This window comes from Siphateles boraxobius, unplaced genomic scaffold (assembly GCF_051911475.1).
Source record: "Siphateles boraxobius isolate OS27281-9 unplaced genomic scaffold, OSU_SipBor_1 20, whole genome shotgun sequence".
In the NCBI taxonomy this organism is placed as follows: domain Eukaryota; kingdom Metazoa; phylum Chordata; class Actinopteri; order Cypriniformes; family Leuciscidae; genus Siphateles; species Siphateles boraxobius.
The window spans coordinates 4,985,001-5,005,595 of record NW_027508811.1 but is presented as its reverse complement, the minus strand read 5'-3'; the positions used below and the strand labels follow the sequence as shown (position 1 = coordinate 5,005,595).

The 20,595-nt window shown below is 43.4% G+C and overlaps 1 protein-coding gene across 4 annotated transcripts in view; it reads right to left on the bottom strand.

The window, feature by feature from the left end:
• Nucleotides 1-639: 639 nt before the first annotated feature.
• Nucleotides 640-20,595, bottom strand: part of slc35f3b (solute carrier family 35 member F3b) — a 102,927-nt gene continuing 82,971 nt past the window's right edge. For 2 of the 4 annotated variants that reach the window (XM_077236419.1, XM_077236420.1), the window contains 6 exons: nt 18,501-18,843; nt 15,777-15,996; nt 8,363-8,488; nt 3,750-3,942; nt 3,459-3,548; nt 640-2,959 (listed from right to left, as the gene is read on the bottom strand). In XM_077236419.1, coding sequence (XP_077092534.1) covers nt 2,721-2,959; nt 3,459-3,548; nt 3,750-3,942; nt 8,363-8,488; nt 15,777-15,996; nt 18,501-18,843 — 1,211 coding nt within the window. In that variant the 3' untranslated portion in view covers nt 640-2,720. Of the gene's footprint in view, nt 2,960-3,458; nt 3,549-3,749; nt 3,943-8,362; nt 8,489-15,776; nt 15,997-18,500; nt 18,844-19,725; nt 19,928-20,595 lie in introns of all 4 variants that reach the window. The other 2 variants (XM_077236421.1, XM_077236422.1) reach the window with 2 other exon arrangements.

Genomic DNA, 20,595 nt, shown 5'->3' with positions numbered 1-20,595 from the left:
AAGTTACTGGGGTTTACCAGCGTTACGAGATTGTGTAAAAATTTCATTTTCACATAAATGTCACAAAGTCAGTAAACAGTTTTGTTATATTAGCCTCACACTAACTTTCTTTTAAGTATACTTTTGGAACTATTTTAATGTTTACTGCCTGGTCTGTGTTCTTCCTTAAATGTGCTTTATAGTAAATGCATTTTTATTTGTACTGCCAGTTATGTTTATGACTTTTATTTTCCTCTCAATTTTACCATTACCATCTTCACTCAGGCACATCAATTAGTACAAAAATAAAATTGCATCATGGTCTTTCAACTATGTATAATCTTTGTCTTCTCTGCAGTTCTGCAGAGAAAATGACAAAATATTAAACGATTTAACTTTACTGGCAGCTTTTATCTAATCAAATTTTGACACAAGGTATATTCTGTTTACTATTACATTCCAAAAATTCAAACGATGGATAATTACTGAAACCCACTCAGATGGTCTCTGTAAAATTAGGCATGTTCAAAAAAACATTCTTTCTCAGCATAAGCCTGTTTGATATTCATCAGTCTATAGGATTGGTTTGTTTAGAAACAAAACAAACAGAGGATAAAATATAGGTTTACATGGTGCATGTGAAAACAGACAAAGCGGATCTATTAAATGGATGATTTATTTGTTTTCTTGTCATTTTCCTCAAATGTGATCGTAATGCATTTCAGTGTAAAAATCATTCCTTACAAAGGTTTACAATAATGTCTAGCAATAATTCCAGAGGAATACAATATTATATTTATTGTCATCATAACAATGACAATGGGAGACAGTGCTGATGAGATCCTATTGCAAATCAAAGAAAAGGCAGTGGCATGCCATCGTGTAGCATTTATTGGCGTTTTCTGCATGCGTTTTCCTGTAGAACTAATTTCCTTCCAATGGAACAGTCCATAAGATTAAAAAAAACAAAAATGCAATGCATTGTTTAAAAAAAAAAAAAAAAAAAGTGACTGGAGTCTTATGAAGTGCAGGATGTTTTTAGTGTATCTAAAGGTGGTTATCAGTTCCAGTCACCGCCTTTTTCAAAGCACATGGTGTAGGTGCACTTTTCAGAAATGGTCATACATTCACTGGATGCACATGGCACCCTTTAACGGTAACACATCTTGCTGAAGATTCCCTTTTCGGGTTCGCCAATACTGCCCCTGAAGTGTCCTCACAGTGGTTAGCATGTGACTCTGAAAAAAATGTGATGGAATCAAAGTATAGCTTCAGTATAAACAGTCTGGATGCTGTTGTTAACCCCCGAAAAATCTTCATTCACAGTTTAGGAAAGGAAATCCCTTTAGACCTCAGATGCACCCATAGAACGGTAAAATTTTGTTTGTACAAGGAGAGCTGGACATCTGCAGTCTTCCAGCATCCCAGCAAACCTCAGCACCATGGTATCCTGTTCCTGTTTTGCTCTTTCTCCTAGACCCTCCAAATCGCTGTTAACCAACATGAGTTCAAAAACACCTCCATTCGCAGTTTGGGAAGGGGAGTCCCTCAGATGCACCTGTTGCTAGGTAGAACATTGCTGTATTAGAAGACAGCATTTGTTGCAGTTCTTAATGTCTATATTAATGTTTGGCACATGTTCCAATGGGCACTGTGATTCGTGCCAGTCAGTCTGAGCTCCAAAAAGAGTGCAACCATCTGAAGATCTGCAGGGACTCTTTATTGTGGAGATATTGGTTCATGGGTCTCTTGAGCAGAGGTCTCAAACTACCACTAGCCTGGTAAAATCCTCCATTTGGGCCTGTTTTACGACCATACAGTTGAACTACTTAATGAGGCATGGACAGAGCCATGCATCTTTCCTTCATACCTAGCATAATGCTCTGCATGTTTAGTGGAGTAATAGTGCCTTGATTTGTATTCTAAACTACTTAAATTTTCTTTTCTGCATTTAGCAGTGTAAGTAAAATCACAAGCTAGATGTGACATAACAATCAGAAATTTTTCGATATAGAAAAAGATTACAAAGCTATCAATCTACATATGATATTGAAAATATTTTTATATATATCAGACAGGCAAATAAAGTGGCTGGAGTAGCTGTAGTGCATCAAAAATAGAAACTTCTATCCACTGAAGACTTATTGCCACAACAAGACTGTTCCCTGTGTAAATCGCTCCTATTTGAATATAGTTTGATGTAGATGCAAGTAACTCAAACTTTTCTGACTTTGACTTAGTTTCTGTGCCGTGCAGTGTTTGCTTGTTTTATTAAATGGGCTACAGTTGTTCTTTTACATTCAAGGTTTAGGCCTGTAAAAGCCATGTGGAAAATAAGAAATGTATAAAATTAAATTGCAATATATAATATACATTAAATTACAACAATATATAAAATAAAAATTAAACATTCTTAATTGAAATAAAATAAAATGTAAATAGTAAAGGTTTTATTTAAAATATTAAACATTAAAAAATATTAAAAATAAAACTATAAATAGATAAACTTAACACCTGATAGCCCAAAATTGGCCCGTAGGTAAGTCGTTTGAGACCCCTGCTCTTGACTTCCAAGACCCAAGTCATTGTTCCTATCCACTTACAGTTGTAAGATGCACAAAAAAAAGGTTTGGCTTTTGGAAATCGTCTGTTATAATGTGCATGAGGGTAAATGATGGAATATTAGGAAATTAATGCATCATCCAGTCACTGGAATAAGAACGGGAGAAGGTTTGTGCGTGTCAGTGAGGAAACGTGGACATGGAGGTCCTGGCCCGTCGGGTCCAGTTGAGTCCTGAGCTGGTTCCGGTCTCAGCCGGTTCAACAGGCTGTTCCCGCTTTCTGAGTTTGGTGCTGAGCTCAATTAAACACTGATCCCAGTCCTCCGGTAACAGCAGCATTAGGAAGCCCAGACAGATGATCAGCAAAGCGATGAGTCGCACTGTATTGAAGTGGATATCACAGGTGTACAGGTCCACCACTGCAACACCAACAACACACACTTTAGAGCCACCATGGCAAAATGTCTATGAAGTTGCAATGACTGCCCACTTTACTGCATGTACTGATTTAGCCAAGTTAGACGTGTTCCTGGGTCAACATATTTTGTGACCATTCTGGTCCAAAGATTTAGTCCAAACCATACCCCTACCCATAAGCTAAAATCAGAAGGAAATTCTAGGTGAATAACATTGATGTAGAAGCACCTAACTCCCCTAAACTTGACACTGTAAACTTGTCCCTCAAATCTGATTGGACTGTTGTTCCAGGATCAACAACGATGTTGATCCAGGAACATGTTGCACGTGGTGAAATCAGGTTCTGCTACTTTGCTAGCCTCAGTGGGACAGGGTTCAAAAACAGTTTTACAACAACCTTTAAAAACAGGTATACAATGAACTAAGAGTGTAATTGTATATACAAAAGTTTGTTTATATATATATACATATATAAGTTTACTTTGATGAAAATGAACTCACTTGCATTGACAGGGACACTCAGCACAATGCCAAGTGAAATCAGCTTAGGGTATGTAATGGCAATGCCAAAATTCACCAGCATATTGAATGCTGTAGAAGAAGAAAATGATGAACAGTTATACAAGTTATATACCTTAAAAAATTCACCAGAATATTGAATCCTGTAGAAGAAGAAAATTACTAACCGTTATGTTATATATCTCTTAAGACAGTTATTGTAATTGTTGCACATTACATAAATAATACTCTACTTATAATAATAAACTTTTTTTCTGTCAATATTTTATTTACCTAGTAAGAGTCCAGCCACTCCACACATGTAGGCCCAGGGAAGACCAGCTATGGATGTGAAGTACTCAACATGTGTGAAGTACAGTATAACTGGCACAAAGCTCATTAAGACAAAGTTTGCACCGCCGACAATGGTTAGAAACAGAGCCGCCTCTCCAAACTTGGCACTGCCCAAGACAAGCTTGAAAAGCACCTGAGAAAACAAAAACAGAAAGACCAGCTCAGATAAGTTTGTTTCGGTTAATTGGTTCATTCAGGTGGTTCATTTCAATGATCATTCAATGCTATTCACATTATACTTGTTTTATTTTAGCTATAATACACTCACCAGACACTTTATTAGGTATACCGGATCAACTGATTAACTCAAATATTTAATCAGCCAATCACACAGCAGCAACTCAATGCATTTAGGCATGTAGACATGGGCTCCGTCCGAAATCGCATAGTCTCGCAACCAAACGCAACCGCTAAAAAAGTAAGTTCTTAGTATGACTGTCTGTGGCTATAAATGTAATCTGGACGTACTACATTCACCATGTTATCATTATCATGTGACCAACCAGTTACGTCGCTTCACTGCTATTCACAAATCCTTTCCTGTGGCCTTATGGGATAGTGTCCATCGTATGAATCGAACACTTCAGAATCTCGGCGGAAGAAGTAGGTCATCCGGGTAATTTTTGCCTACTCTTTTATGAGTACTGTGAATTTGGACATACCTGTTTTGTCACATACAATTTTTCGCCTACTATATAGTAGGAAAGGAAAAGTTTAGGAAAGTTTGTGATTTCGGATGCAGCCATGGTCAAGATGATCTACTGAAGTTCAAACTGTAGCAAATTAGTTCAAAATATAACTTGTTATAATTAATTATAAATATTTGGATCAGTTAATAGAATTAACTTGATGTAGCTGAAATAATATTACAATAAATGAATCTGTTCGTCCAGTGAACACACAGTAGTGATCATCTATCAACTCTCAGAAAGAATATTTTACGGGTATAATACGGGTGCAAAAAGGTTTTATCAAATAAATCACGAACACATAACTAATGTAAACAAACACACAACAATCATAAATATATGGGAAATGGAAAAGTAAAAGTGAATAAAACCGGAAACAGAACAGGGGAATGAAAAGAGTCATTTAACCATCTGAACAGAACCATCAGCTTCTTATTTCAAAGCACCTTGTTAACAGCGTATAATAAACCTCTGTTTAGTTAGTTAATTGTACGATACTTGCAATGCCTTGGCCGTTGAACGAGTGTCCAGATATGCAGTCTCAGGAGAAAGCCTTGATGGTTCAGGGGTCAGATGGTTGCAACTGATTTTCTCCATGTTGAATGAAGAAATTATGATGAACTTGCGATGTTAGCCTGTCTCAGTTGTTGTCGAGGTATTACAATACTTGAGGCACTGTTGACGTGGCTGTGCCAACTCCGGGACAAAGATCCCTTGGCATTCCACATGGACAGTAACCAGGAGAAGATGAGAGAGAAGAAAAGGAGAAGAACCTTGTGCAGGTGCAGGTGCACTTTAACTTCTATGGAGGTCACTCCTCCAGTGGGTCAGTAAGCCAATGGTAGCTTAAGCTTTAGAAGGGAACATTTATGACTCTTTGTCTTCAAGAATAGTATTTTGCATATGTAACTGGATTGGTTGCTGATGCCGAAACTATTAAAGATTCTGGTAATATTAATATGTTGCATATGTATCATCATATAATTTACATGATCATGTTTTGAGATAATGAGCTTCAATGTTTTGTTTCTAAAAAAAAAACTCCCAAAATGTACACAACTTAAAAAAAAAGGTTTTTCACAAAATATAACAAGTTTTCACAGAATAAGAATATGTGAATAATAAAATTATTGCCAAAATGTCAGATATAACCTTATAATTCCAAGATGACGACCATACAAGACAAAAGACATCCTACGCAAAATGGGTCTTATTCACTAATAATTGCGTACACTATTCATATTTATATGCACATTTAAACTTCTCATGAAAACTTTCCGCCAAATTTACAACTCCTGTGTATGTACATGTTCTTAACCTTGTTCTAATGTTGTGGAAGTCGTAGTATTCTAAATGAGTGACCGCGTGCCTGAGGTAAGTAATTAACATAAAACACACCCACGCCATGTCCATATGAGGGCATTCTTCAGCACACCCTTTTCTATCGTCACTCTCAGGAAACATACTTTCTAAAGATACATTCTGTCGCACACGCAGCAAGATACCGAGCAATGACAAGAGTGGCATCCTCAAAACAAGATCAAATGCAATAAACACCATTCATTCAGACATTACAGACCTCTGATGAGCTAGCTGTACATACAGTACGTGTAGGCCTGTCTTTATACAGAGCTACCTCGAAGCTTGAGCTACAACGCACCTTTTCTTACTCTTTTACTGATAGGCCTATTATAATGTACTAGCTTATTTAAAAACTATATTTAAATTTCATTGTAACTAGTTTATAAGGCCAGCAACTGAATGTAATTATTGTATACGAGTGGTTTCAGTTGTTCCTACATTTATTCGTAATTTTGAATACATTTCAGAACGAAAATTATTACTGAATAATGATTTGTTCATAAAAAAGTATGCGTACGTATGCTTAGTGGTTGAGACCCAAGGTCCTGGATATATGCATGCTCATTCATAGAAGGTTTCCTATGGCTATGAATGAAAGGGGATGAGTCCTTTTTATGGGCATAATTGAGTGAGAGTTAATCGGGAAATGGAGTGAGAGTTTTCTCTTTCCACATTCCTTTTGGCCGTTAATTGATTTTTTGCCATGGTGACCAGAGGCCTGGTTCTGCCTGAATGTTAGTGGCAGTTCAGGGGTAGTTCACAGAACTCTAACACAGTTTATTGGGGGAAGGGGTTTGCTGGATTATTCTCTAAATATAATGAATAATTATGATTACAAAACTGAGCATCAGAATAAAGAATTTAAGCTAATTTAAGTGACTTTGAAGTTTGCAGGTGGCATGGTGTAATAGGGGCTGGTCTGATCTATTGGGATTTCCATGCACAACCATCTCTAGGGTTTACAGAGAATGGTCTGAAAAAGAGAACTTTGTGTTATGTTGCATTATCCTGCTGGAATTAGCCATCAGAAGATGGGTTCACTGTGGTCTTGAAGGGAAGGACATGGTCAGCAACAATACTCAGATAGGCTGTGGTGTTTAAACAATGCTCAATTCATCCTTCGCCGGGAGTTTGATTGACAGACAATCTAACCAATCATAACGCAGAATCTGCCGTTTTGTCCGACAAAGCAGTCATAAGAGTTAGTAGATTAACGTTGGTGGAATTGAACTTGAAAAATTGTGAGTTCATCTGATGTTCATTCATGTTTATTTGATGCTGTAAATTAACTACTAGGAAGAGATGATCGGTTCATAAGCCACTTGAAATGAGGCACTACAGTGATCTGTCACAACACATTAAACTGCTTTCGGACGTAGCAACAGTAACTAAAGGGGGCGGGTCTTTGCGAACGGTCAATTGGGCCCAAAATGCGTTAAAAAAAAACAGCACCCACATCATCACCACCAACAGCATGAACCGTTGATACAAGGCAGGATGGATCCATGCTTTCTTCTCCATGCCAAATTCTGAACCTAACATCTAAATGTTGCAGCAGAAATCGAGATTTATCAGACCAGGCAACGTTTTTTCCAATCTTCTTTTGTCCAATTTTGGTGAGCCTGTGCGAATTGTTGCCTCAGTTTCCTGTTCTTAACTGACGGGAGTGGCAGCCGATGTGTCTTCTGCTGCTGTAGCCCATCTGCTTCATAGTTCGATGTGCTGTTCGTTTTTCGCCCACAGAACTGCCACTCACTGGACATTTTCTCTTTTTCCGATCATTCTCTGGTTACGCGTGAAAATCCCATTAGATCAACAGTTTCTAAAATGCTCAGACCAGCCTGTCTGGCACCAACAACTTGTGGATGACAATTAAATCCTCTTCTACCCCATTCTGATAATCAGTTTGAACTTTAGCGAATCCTCTTGACCATGTCTACATGCCTAAATGCATTGAGCTGCTGCCATGTGATTGGCTGATTAGATATTTGCATTAACGAGCAGTTGAACAGGTGTACATCATAAAGTGCATATGTATATAAATTAAATACACTTCTTCTGATTCAGTGTTTGCTTTAATAGTTCTATTTAATAATAGGTCTATATAGTGTCTCGTTGTTTTTGTGCTAGAAAAACTATTTTCCTATCAGTCCAGAAGATAAATATATAAAATAACATAATGTTATCTTTAAAATCTCTGCAGGAAAGAAAACAAGGTTGTAATGTTGTGGGATTTAAGGATAGCCAACTGATCTTTCTGTCCAGTTCACTTATTGATTTGTCCTTTACAGATGACCGCAGGAAAGTACAGCACAAAATCAATCAAGACAAATAAGGTTTTTAATTACAGAAAACAAAGCTCTCCCAAGACACATCACTCCATGACTATGTAAAGAGGTGCAGTTATTGATGAGTACCGTTTCAATGACACAGAACCAAATACCAATTTAACTAAAAACATTTGAGCAATAACCAAAGTGTTGACTGTTGAAGTACAGTTACCTTATAGAGGGCAGAGGCAGATGCAGAGGCCACTACAAGTGTTATGCCAATAACAGAGTGACTGTGAAAGCCATCAGCGTAGGTCAGCATCACTATTCCAGCGATGGCCAGAATGGCAGCAACAATCTTGTAAAAGAACAAAATAAAGGTCACAGGCATCACAATGTGTTACATCAAAAAGACTGTCTGTAGTCTACAACATGTATTATATATATATATATATATATATATATATATATATATATATATATATATACACACACACACACACACACTTGTGTTTACAAGTGTGTCCAAGTGAAAAAAGTTTCCAGAGCGTGGCCGAATTGAGTGCAGTACAGAAACATTATGAGGGTGTCAGAAAGATTGATTACTCCCACCCAAAGACCCTCCCTAACAGCTTTTTGTTCTGGTTCAACAATCTCTGTTCCCTTTCGTTGTCACTCCGAGTTACGTCGGATGACGACGAATGGGGTTTCGCTTAGAACACCTATCGACTTCGAGTATTACAAAACGAGCCAATGGCAAGGAAATGCCATGGGTCTGCGGAATTTGCATGACGTAACTCCGCCCCATCTCGTGGGTATAAAAGGAGGACGCCAGCAACAGGCAGATATGTTTTCGCTTCGGAGCCAAGAGCATTTCTTCACTCCACAGTCATCTCTGACTTCGCTCTACGAGACGAGCTTCTCTCTCCGGTGTTGGTGTGACGGCGATCTGCAGCGAGCTCACAGTGCCTGCTGATCTGTGCAGTAATCTGCCAGTGTGTGTGTGTCTCCCTGTGCGCTTCAACATCGCGGAGTTTTTTCTCTCCTCTCATAAAAGAGCTCGCAGGCGGCACGTCTTTTTAAAGACGGCTCGCCCGTGCATTTCTGGTTGCAGCGGACTGGTATCGGACTCTGATGGGCACGAGCGCTGTCTAGTGTGTTTGATCATGCTTGAACAGCGCTCGTGGGTGACTCATGTTCTCGCAAGGGAACGTGATCATCGCGTCATAAATAGGTCGAGACTCGGTGAACTCGCAAGAGTGAGAGTCCCCTCATCCACCCCCCGATCTTCGGCGGGTGGCCAGGGTGACCTGAGGGTTACGGTCTGGAACAAGGCGCCGACTATGTGTCCGTGACCCCAGCCCCCCTCTTCAATGACGGTGCCCGCTAGTGAACTGCTGATTCCCGCGAGTCTACCCTCTGGTGGCCCGCGTGTTTCAGTTGAAGCTACAGAGGAAGATGCCATGTCTGTTGCAGCATCACTAGGTGGGCTTGAGTCTTCTGGAAGTGAGGGCTCGTCACAGCTGCCACCTTCCGGTGTGCATACGGCTGTGCCTGAGTCTGATCCGGAGATGACGGCCATGCTTTCCTGGGACGATTGGTTTTGGGTAAGGCCGCCGACCCTCGTCAGTGGCAAACCCCAATACCTCTCTTCCCGGACGTGCATGATGAGATCTCGAAGTCCTAGAAGACCCCCTTGTCTTCTCAGGACCGCTCGCTGATCTCATCCGCCTTTCCTCCCCTCGATGGGGCCGCTGCCCTTGGGTACACTGGGGTTCCCCCGGCTGAACGCTCTGTTGCGATGCTATGTGTCCTCAGAGTGCTTCTTCTCGCGCAATCCTAAGCACCCGCCCGTGGCCTGTAGTTTTTCGTCTACGCTTGTGGCGAGATCCTATAGCGCCACGGGACTGGCAGCCGCCTCACTGCATGCCTTGGTCATTCTGCTGGTCCACCTGACCCAGATGCTCATGGACCTGCACGAGGGCGGGACTGACCCAGGGCTCTTCACTGAGCTGCGCGCCGCCACTGACCTTGCTCTCTGAGCGACGAAAGTGGCCGTACGCTCCCTGGGTCAGGTGATGCTCACCAGTCTGTGGCTGAACCTGTCTGATGTGCTGGATGTCGCGTGGACCCGTCTGTCCGACATTCCCATATCCCAGGTCGGCCTCTTCGGCGGTGCGGTTGAGGGCTTGCCCAACAGCTCTCAGCCGCCCATGAGCAGAGTGAGGTTGATTCTGTCCCGACGGCCCCGCCGTCTGCTCAGATCCCTCGTCTGCCCACCGCCGAAGGCGCCCTCCCGCGACTCCCACCCCGCCCGTTCACGGGCCGGCTCTGGGGGCCGCGGTCGGACGCCTCAGTCCTCTCCAGCCCCGCACCCCGCTACACGCCGGGTTAAGCGGCGCTCTTGAGTTGGGCTCCTCAGAGGTGGGACTCAGTTCTTTCCAGGAGTTGGTAGCAGGACCACTCCTTTCCCCGGGGAGGGCCGGGGAAGAATCCTTATTCTCCAAAGAGCTGATTCTCCCGTCTCTGAGCACAGAGTTCTCGGACATCACAGAGCGCCGCCCACAAGCCGTGCTCTCCTCGTCCCCCTCTGTCCCAGAGGTGGTTGACATGGCGTGCCGTCCACGGACCGCTTCGCCCCTGTCCCCCTCTGTCGCCAGACCCCTGGCAGAGCAGGCCCCCGCGGGACGACCAGCCTGGTCCTCCCCTGGCCCCTCTGCCAGGGCGCGGTTGCTAACTGTGCCCCCACATCGGGCCGCTATGCCGTCCACGTCTGGGCCAGTTACTCCGCTTCGCTGCCCCTCCGGGGGGACGCCTGTGGTCGCATTATCCCGCTGGTTCAGTTCCTGGGAGCCTGGTTAGAGCTTCCCCGTCTGTCCCGCTGGGTCGCGCGGACCATCAGGCTCGGCTATGCGATTCAGTTCGCACGGTCTCCTCCCCACTTGGGGAGTCCGCTCCACTTTTGTCGGTGGCTATGCCCCCATCAGGAGAGCAGAGATTACCACCCTGCTGGCGAAGGGCGCAATCGAGACTGTCCCTCCAGCCGAGATGAGGTCCAGCCGGCTTCTCAGCCCCTACTTCATTGTCCCCAGTAAAACCGGTGGGTTACGGCCAATCCTGGACTTGCGCGTGCTGAACCGCTCCCTTCACAGGATGCCGTTCAAGATGCTCAAACGCGTTTTCGAATGCATACGGCCCAGGATTGGTTTGTAGCGATCGACCTGAAGGACGCCTACTTCATGTCTCTATTCTCCTTGACACAGACCGTTCCTTCGGTTTTCTTTCAGGGGCAGGCATCCAGTACGCGGTTTTCCCTTTCGGGCTAGCCCTGTCTCCTCGCATCTTCACGAAGGTCGTCGAGGCTGCCCTTGTTCCCCTTCGGGAACACGGGGTTCGCATCCTGAGTTATATCGACGACTGGCTGATCATAGCTCACTCTCGAGTTCAGGTTGCGAACACAGGGACCTAGTGCTTCGGCACCTAGCTTGTCTGGGCCTTCGGGTCAACTGGGAGAAGAGCAAACTTTGCCCCGTGCAGAGGATCTCTTTTCTCGGTATGGATATCGACTCGGTCGCCATGTCCGCGCAGCTTACGAGCTAGCGCTCGCGCAGTCACTGCTGACTTGCCTGAGACAGTTCGAGGGCAAGAGTGCGGTTCCTCTGAAACTTTTTCAGAGGCTCCTGGGCATATGGCTTCTGCAGCCGCGGCAACGCCGCTCGGATTGCTTCATATGAGACCGCTTCAGCTTTGGCTTCGCGACCGAGTCCCGAGGTGGGCATGGCAACACGGCACCCTCCGAGTAACAGTTACTCCGACCTGCCGTCAGACCTTCACCCCGTGGTCGAACCTCAGTTTTCTACGGGCCGGAGTGCCCCTGGAACGAGCTTCGCGGCATGTTGTTGTAACGACAGATGCCTCCTCCACGGGCTGGGGTGCCATGTGCAATGGACGTGCTGCCGCGGGCTCCTGGACAGGACCCCGTCGCCTCTGGCATGTCAATTGCCTCGAGTTGCTGGCCGTACGTCTTGCTTTGCGCCGCTTCCGGGCCGTGCTCAAGAACCAACACGTACTAGTCCGCTCAGACAATACCGCCCTGTAGCGTACATCAACCATCAAGGTGGTCTACGCTCCCGCCGTTTGTCGCAACTCGCTCGCCACCTCCCCATATGGAGTCAGAAGCATCTGAGGTCGCTTCATGCCATTTATTTCCACCGGAGCCCTGAACTGTGCAGCCTACGAGCTCTCACGGCTTCAGCCACTCCCTGGAGAATGGCGACTCCATCCCCAGTCGGTCCAGCTGATTTGGGACCAGTTCGGGGACGCACAGATAGATCTGTTTGCCTCCCACGACTCGACCCATTGCGCCCAGTCTTATTCCCTGACCGAGGGCACGCTCGGCACGGATGCTCTGGCGCACAGCTGGCCGCAGGGCCGCAAGTATGCGTTTCCCCCAGCGAGCCTTCTTGCGCAGACCTTGCGCTAGGTCAGGGAGGACGAGGAGCAGGTCATTCTGGTCGCGCCGTACTGGCCCGCCCGGACCTGGTTCTCCGAACTAGTACTCCTCGCGACAGTACCTCCTTGGCCGATTCCCCTGACGAAGGACCTCCTTTCTCAGGGACGGGGCACCCTATGGCACCCTCCTCCCGATCTTTGGAACCTCCACGTGTGGCTCCTGGACGGGACGAAGCAGGTTTGAGTACCCTTCCACCTACGGTGGCGGCTACCATCACTTCCGCTAGAGCGTCGTCCACGAGACACGTCTACGCGTTGAAGTGGAACCTCTTCGTCAACTGGTGCTCTTCTCACCGAGAAGACCCCCGGAGATGTTCGATTAGTGTCGTGCTTTCCTTCCTTCAAGATAGGCTGGAGCGAAGGCTGTCTCCCTCCACCCTGAAAGTCTATGTTGCCGCTATTGCCGCACACCATGACCCAGTCGAAGGTAAGTCTGTTGGAAGGTACGACCTGATCATCAGGTTCCTGAGAGGAGCGAGAAGACTGATCCTCCTCGCCCTCCTCTCGTTCCCTCTTGGGACCTCTCAGTGGTTCTAACTGCCCTGCGGAGTGCTCCCTTTGAGCCTTTGCAATCAGTGGAGCTTAAGTTCCTGTCTATGAAGACAGCGCTCCTGGTTGCATTGCCCTCCATCAAGAGGGTGGGGGACTTGCATGCATTCTCCGTTGACGAAGCGTGCCTGGAATTTGGGCCGGCTTACTCTCACGTGATCCTGAGACCCCGGCCTGGATATGTGCCCAAGGTTCCTACCACTCCCTTCCGGGACCAGGTGGTGAACCTGCAAGCGCTGCCCCCGGAGGAGGCAGACCCAGCCTTGGCACTGCTCTGTCCAGTACGCGCCCTCCGCGCCTATGTAGACAGGACGCAGTGTTTCAGGACCTCAGACCACCAGCTCTTTGTCTGTTATGGTGGGAAGCTGAAGGGAAAGGCTCTCTCCAAGCAAAGGTTGTCTCACTGGATAGTGGACGCCATTGCCTTGGCATACCAGCAGCAAGGTCGACCGTGCCCTCTTGGTGTGACCGCCCACTCCACCCGGAGTGTGGCATCCTCTTGGGCTCTAGCGCATGGCGCCTCGCTAACAGACATCTGCAGAGCTGCAGGCTGGGCGACACCTAACACATTCGCCAGATTCTACAATCTCCGAGTGGAGCCAGTGTCCTCTCATGTACTCGCTTCAACCAGCTAGTACTGGACCCGTTCAGGTGTTTTCGCTTGCTCGCCATTCCACTCCACGGACTGGATACGTGCGATATTCTCCTCAGGTGAGCTTCCCCGAAAAGCCCTGAGTTCCTCCAGCACTCCTGACGTTGGCGCCAGTGTCTATTGCCTGTGCGTCGGCTAGGTGCCTCCCGTGTGCATGGTCCCTCCCCTGAGCGACCCCCACATGTGTATTTCCACTGTAAGCCTCTTGAGCATGTGTCTTTCCCTTGGCAAGCCACCTTGCCACCCCTGGGGTTGAAATATTCCACCTGCGGCTGGACACCCCAGTGTTCTCCATATGTCTCCTTCGGGTCATATGTGTATTCTCTAAGTCCCCCCCCTCTGGGTTGGCAGTAATTGCATATTTCCCCTAAACTTTGGGATATGCTCCCCAGTGTACCTTGGTATTCCTGTGCTAAATAGGAGTCCTTCGTCCGTGCCAGTCTCACGACAGGGATCTCAGATTTACGCAGGGCACTGGAAGACAGCTGAGAAGGTGGCGTGATTAGACTGGTAACCCCATTCGTCGTCATCCGACGTAAAGCGGAGTGACAACGAAAGGGAACGTCTCGGTTACGTATGTAACCCTCGTTCCCTGAGTAGGGAACGGAGACGTTACGTCTGCCTGCCACTTTCCGCTGTACCGCGGGGATCGCCTGAGCTCAGTCTTGGCTCCTCAGCGAAGAAACATATCTGCCTGTTGCTGGCGTCCTCCTTTTATACCCACGAGATGGGGCGGAGTTACGTCATGCAAATTCCGCAGACCCATGGCATTTCCTTGCCATTGGCTCGTTTTGTAATACTCGAAGTCGATAGGTGTTCTAAGCGAAACCCCATTCGTCGTCATCCGACGTAACGTCTCCGTTCCCTACTCAGGGAACGAGGGTTACATACGTAACCGAGACGTTCTGTTGCCCTTATTTGAAGGATCGTGGTTTTGCATTCTCATGGATGTTGCTTTATTCATATCACCATCATCTTGTCAGGATAAACAAAGAGAAACATATCATGAAACCTGCCAAGAACATTTCCAGGGCATATTTCACCATACAATTCCAAGCAAGAAACAAGAAATAGATTAAAACAAAGACAATTAAGACTATTTTAGGACAATTATTATTTTTTATTTTATTTTGTTGTTTAACTTGACATGGAATAATGTTTATTTTTCAAAATCTTCACTCACATCTAACCCATTTAACCTCACATTCTATATGATTCCCTTTTTTCACTTTTAAATGACTACATTCGCATCCTTTACTCTGATACATTTGTGGGCAATTTCTACTGGGAGAGTAGCCCATCACATATCTAAACTGGATCACAAACCAAACACTCTTACTAACGTGAGCTCATGGTCTCTTTATCATCTAATGTCCTCTAGATAGGAACTTAACTAGTACTGCGCCAGGGACACCCAAAAACCCTGACTCATCAAAATCTGCCAAGCACTGCGGTGTGTGTGTGTGTGTGTGTGTGTGTGTGTGTGTGTGTGTGTGTGTGTGTGTGTGTGTGTGTGTGTGTGTGTGTGTGTGTGTGTGTGTGTGTGTGTGTGTGTGTGTGTGTGTAAGAGAGAAAGAGAGAGCAACAGGAACACAGACAAAGAAAATGTTAAACAGCACTTTGGTTTCTTTGATCTGAGAAAAAAAGAGGAAAGGAAAAAAGGAGCACAAAGGAAGAAGACAGGAAAAGGTGATTGTGAAAGCAAAGTATTGTACTATGGTGGAACTGCTGACTCATGGGATTAGACAGCAGAAGGGACTAGAATACCAATCATCAATCCACAACCAAAGGTTGCCATGACATCTTTCGATGTCTGTCTGTCTATCTATTAAACTCTTTTAGCAACACTTGCGATCAAGCATCATGAAAAGTGCATGTCAAATCGATACCTAAAATTTCTTCTATCTATCAAACTATCCATCCACCCACTCACCCTGACTCCCATGAAGCGATCCCGCAGCACGATCCAGGACAGGAGAAAGACGAAGGCTTTGTTACAGCAGAAGAGGGCAGAAACATCGGTGCTGTTGATCTTTCTCAGAGCCTGAAGGTACAGGTAGTTTGTCAGAATCCACAGCAGGCCGAAAGGGGCCACTTTAGTGAAGAACACCTTCGCTGTTAGTCCTTCGTCCCCGAAGAACCGAGAGCACTCTCTGAAATATCACACACACAAACATAAAACATGAATTTACAACCCTCTCGAAACCTCTCTCTGTCACACAAAACACCCAACAGATAGTTAGACCAACTGAAAACAAACTTTTAAAGCTATATTCCCTCATTGAAATGTTGAATGTGTCTATGTGACGTGATCTGATGAACAAATACACACAGAGGTACCATATATCTTTGGCCATTACACTTAGAGTTATCCTCGGTTCACTTCCATGTTAGATATTGGACTCTAATTAAAACTGATAGTAAATTGCTCAGCCGTTCCCTGCTGAAAAGTCCAGCATAAACATGCTGGTTTTGGTTAGTGCTGGTATGGTGCTGGTCCAAGCTGATTTATGCTGGTGTAGTGCTGGTCTAACTGGTGGACCAGCATAGTCATGCTGTTCTCAAGCAAATCGGAGCTGGTGAAGCTGGTTCACCAGCATGGTATGGCCAGAACGTCAGTGCAGTCAGGAGCATGACATATTGTTGAAAACAGTGATAGCATGCAGTTTCAACAATTGCTGAAAGATAATTAATTCAACCAAAGTCAACGACCAAGGGCCCAACTAAAGGGAACACTAATCACCATAACAGTTGACTTCAACAACCTTTGTACTATATATATAAAAAATTTAAAAAAGCCAAACTGTACTTTTGTACTTTTGAACTGTAAATTTGTATTAAGTAAATATGATAATGCTGTTTTTGGAGTTGTTTAATTATCCTCTGGTGAGATACTGATTCTATTTACAGTTGATTTCATCTAAGGCTGTGAGTAAGTTGTGGTTGTATTTCTGCTCATTTCTTCTCTTTTTTCTGTTCTTGTTGTTCCTCTTATCTTCAGTGATTCTGCTTGTTAACTGCAGGTATCATCACTAATGCTCAATCAGCACTTGTAGAGAGAATCTACTTTATTTCACTAACTGCAACATTGCTTCAGATTGGGGCCACATGAAAACTGAGCAGTGTTTGTTTAACACTGGGGATTTTACTGTGTAAACATGTAACCAGAAACATTTTTTATTTATTAAATCATTTATTACAATGAATTGTCTTAGTCTTTAACTACGATCACACACTAAGAAATGTGATATGTAACATACACAAGTTTTGCTGTGGTCTTTCTGGGATCATACCAGCAAACAAAAGACAACATATGCTGGTCCACCAGCAGACCAGCATCCCATGCTGGTCCCAGCATGTAAAAGATCATTTATGCTTGTCAATGTCATGCATTGCTGTCCTTATGTGACATAGTATGAGAGTGACTGTAGAGCTTCCATGTGCAATCAGGCAAATTGAGAAGTCCACCTCTCCATCAGGAAATTGGACTAAACCATTTAATTCAGGAAAGGTCACGCAGGTCATTCATTCAACTTCATTCACATCTCTTTTCAGTAATTTTAGTGATTAAAGTGTCTATTAATTTAGTTTATGTGAACATCATGGGTATTATTGAAATTTGTCTTAGTTTAAGATCCATTAATTTGGTTTGGTCTATATATGTGATTCTTATTTTATGCAAAGCAAAGCATGTATTTGGCTTTATGTCACATTAAGTCACATTATGCATGAATATGGTCTATTTACTTCAATTTAAAGCTTGACATTTTCCAGGGTCCAAGTTTTTGAAAAGTGTATCCCGAGTCATGGCTGGATGACATTTTACTCAAAGTCACTTTTCGATCCCCTTTTAAGGTCAACATATTAAATGACACAACAGAAAGAGAAAAAGCATGAACATGTCTATATAACAGGAACCTTTCTATTCTCGTCTAAGATGCTAAACGGGTCTCTGGGTTTATATTTAAAAAAACAGCCAATTCTACTATTTTAAATAACATTCGGCTTTGGATAAATTAAGTTGGCTATACTGAATCATTCAGTTAATGCATTACTATAAATAAAGGCACTTCATATTAACCAAAAAAATATCTTTCTATTTTTCCCCCCTCCATTTTTACAAAGCCTTTGTACTTCACTGCTGGTGTTTACTCTTGAGTCTTCAAATCCTGTACACTGCAGTACTACTAATATTGTTTTGCCCTGTATGACAAATTGATTGGGCTTTTCCTCATTTAACACAAAAGCATTTGTTAAATTATTAAATAAAAAAGCATTTCACCAGAATCTACAGTATATTTCACTTTCCAAACACTCTTACTAGACAGAGCGGAAGATACTTTCCTTTAACGACTCGGTTTAAATAAGCAATGAGTTTGCTTAGTATTCAGCACACACAAGATCAAAAGACAAACCTGGAGAGGACAACCTGTCTGTGAATTACGGCACAGGATTTCCTAAGTGTCCCCCTCAACAGAGATTAGGGTCACAGAAAGGGATTTCACTAAACAGATTCACCAAGCAAACGCAAAACCCTGCTCTGCTATTCGCTCTGCTGCAGAAACTGCAGTAGTAAGCTGCACGCATTCCCCCCCCGAAAAGGCAATCCCAGAATGCATTGCTGGATAAACACAATCTCACGGGTCCAGATTTTTACCTGAACCTCTGTTTTGGTGTCTGTCTTTCAGGGCTCTTGCACAGGTGGCCAACGTAATAAAGAGGAAAGAAGAGGCAGTTCCATGTGGTGGCGAACCATGTGAGAGTGAAGGGTGCGTCGTACTGCCTGAAGGTCAGCTTGGCCAGCTGGGTGGAGCCTGCCCATGACGAGCACACGCATATCACCATGGCAACGCCCCATATTGCTTTTCGCACCTGGACGGCCGACACTTGCACGCAGCAGCGTAATCTCTGTTTCCCCGTCCCTGACTCCGCCCCTGCTCCGCCCACCATCGCCTGTCCATCGGCGGTGCCCATGACGATCTCCCTCGGACGCTCCTCCCCTGCAAGCAAACAAATTGACATCAGCAGATGATTTATGAGACCATTTATTTTCATTTTTTTTATTATGTTTTGTGCAAACAGACAATCAAATCACTGTAAAAATACCCCCCCCCCCCCCATATACGAACTGCAGGGTTGCAGTATTACTAAGCAGTGAAATGTGACGTTTTCAGTGATGCAGAACAAATGAGGTAATCTTGATGCAGTTTGTATGCAGTTTTTTTCAGCTGGACTTGCTATTTTTGTAAATGTCCCATTTACCACAGAATCATACAAAAAGAGATTTCTCCACATTTTTTGCTTTCATGATGGGTTTTTCATTTGGTTCATCTTATGAAAATGAATTATATATATATATTTTTTTTTAATTAAATTTTAATTTCTCAAATTCCAATTAAATATAACTACAATAAAACAGTTTCTATTTAAATTAGTGCTGGGCTACGATTAATCGCATCCAACATAAAAGTTTGTGTTTACATAATATGTGAGTGTACTCTGTGTAATTATTCTGTATATATAAATACACACATATGCATGTATACATATTAAAGAAATATTTGCATGTATATACTGTATATTATTTATACATCATTTATATTATATATATATATATATATATATATATATATAAACAATATTTTATATATAAATAACACATACATTCATATACATGCATGTGTGTGTATTTTTATATACAAAACTATTATACACAGTACACACACATATATCATGTATACACAAACTTTTTTTTTGGTGCGATGAATCGCAATTATTCGCTGCAGAGCACAAATTTAAATGTATTTTAAAATGTAATTTATTCCTATGTGTTATGTTTAGTTTATCAGTATTTTAGTTTAGGTTTTTCTTGTTTGACCTGCCTGTAATTTCCTTGTCTGTTTCCATGGTTTTTCAATTGATTGATTAGTTGAACACCTGTTGCTTGTTTCTTTGATTTGGTTTTGTTCTAGGTGTGTTCCGATTTACAGGGTCCCTACGCAGTGTTCACTGCTCCCTACTCCCTGAGCATGGGATATCCGTTGAAGTGGACTTCGCTGACAATAATCGCTCATTTGGAACGCCCTGCAACGTCATCAAAGAAAGGCAATGATGGGGTCACACAGATTATGATATAACATGAATATTGTCATTTACTGTACATTCAAATTTAAAATACATATACAAAACACACATTATGTTGGTCTTTTTTAATAAATATAATCAAATCTTATATGTTAATTATAAAATTATATGACTATTGCAGCTATCAATTGACTATTATTAACAGATTTGAAGATGTACTTTAACTGTCATGCCATATGAAAATAAATTCTGATTTGGTTAAGCATGTGCATATGTGTTCCTAATCTATGGTCTTAATAATTGAATTGTAGTGGTCTCATCTTGTGTGCTTTCTTTCCCACATAATAAACACTCCTGAGGTAAATTAAGTAAAATAAAAAATGACAGCCTCAGCTGCGTCTTGCCACTTTTACTTTGTCATACCTATTCATACAATAGAATATGCAAATGTAAAATTCATCGCCATAGCCATTCATAAATACTCTAGTTTGTATAATAATAACAACATTTATGAATACTCAAAAGCTGGTAAACTAAAGAGCCGTTTAAAAACACTTTTAATGGCTTTGCTCCATCTTTAGTTCTGACTGGTGATGTGGTTCTCAATGACAGTTGGGTGATTTTTCTTCTTCACTTCCTGTAAGTGACGTAGGCCTATTGATGTTCCC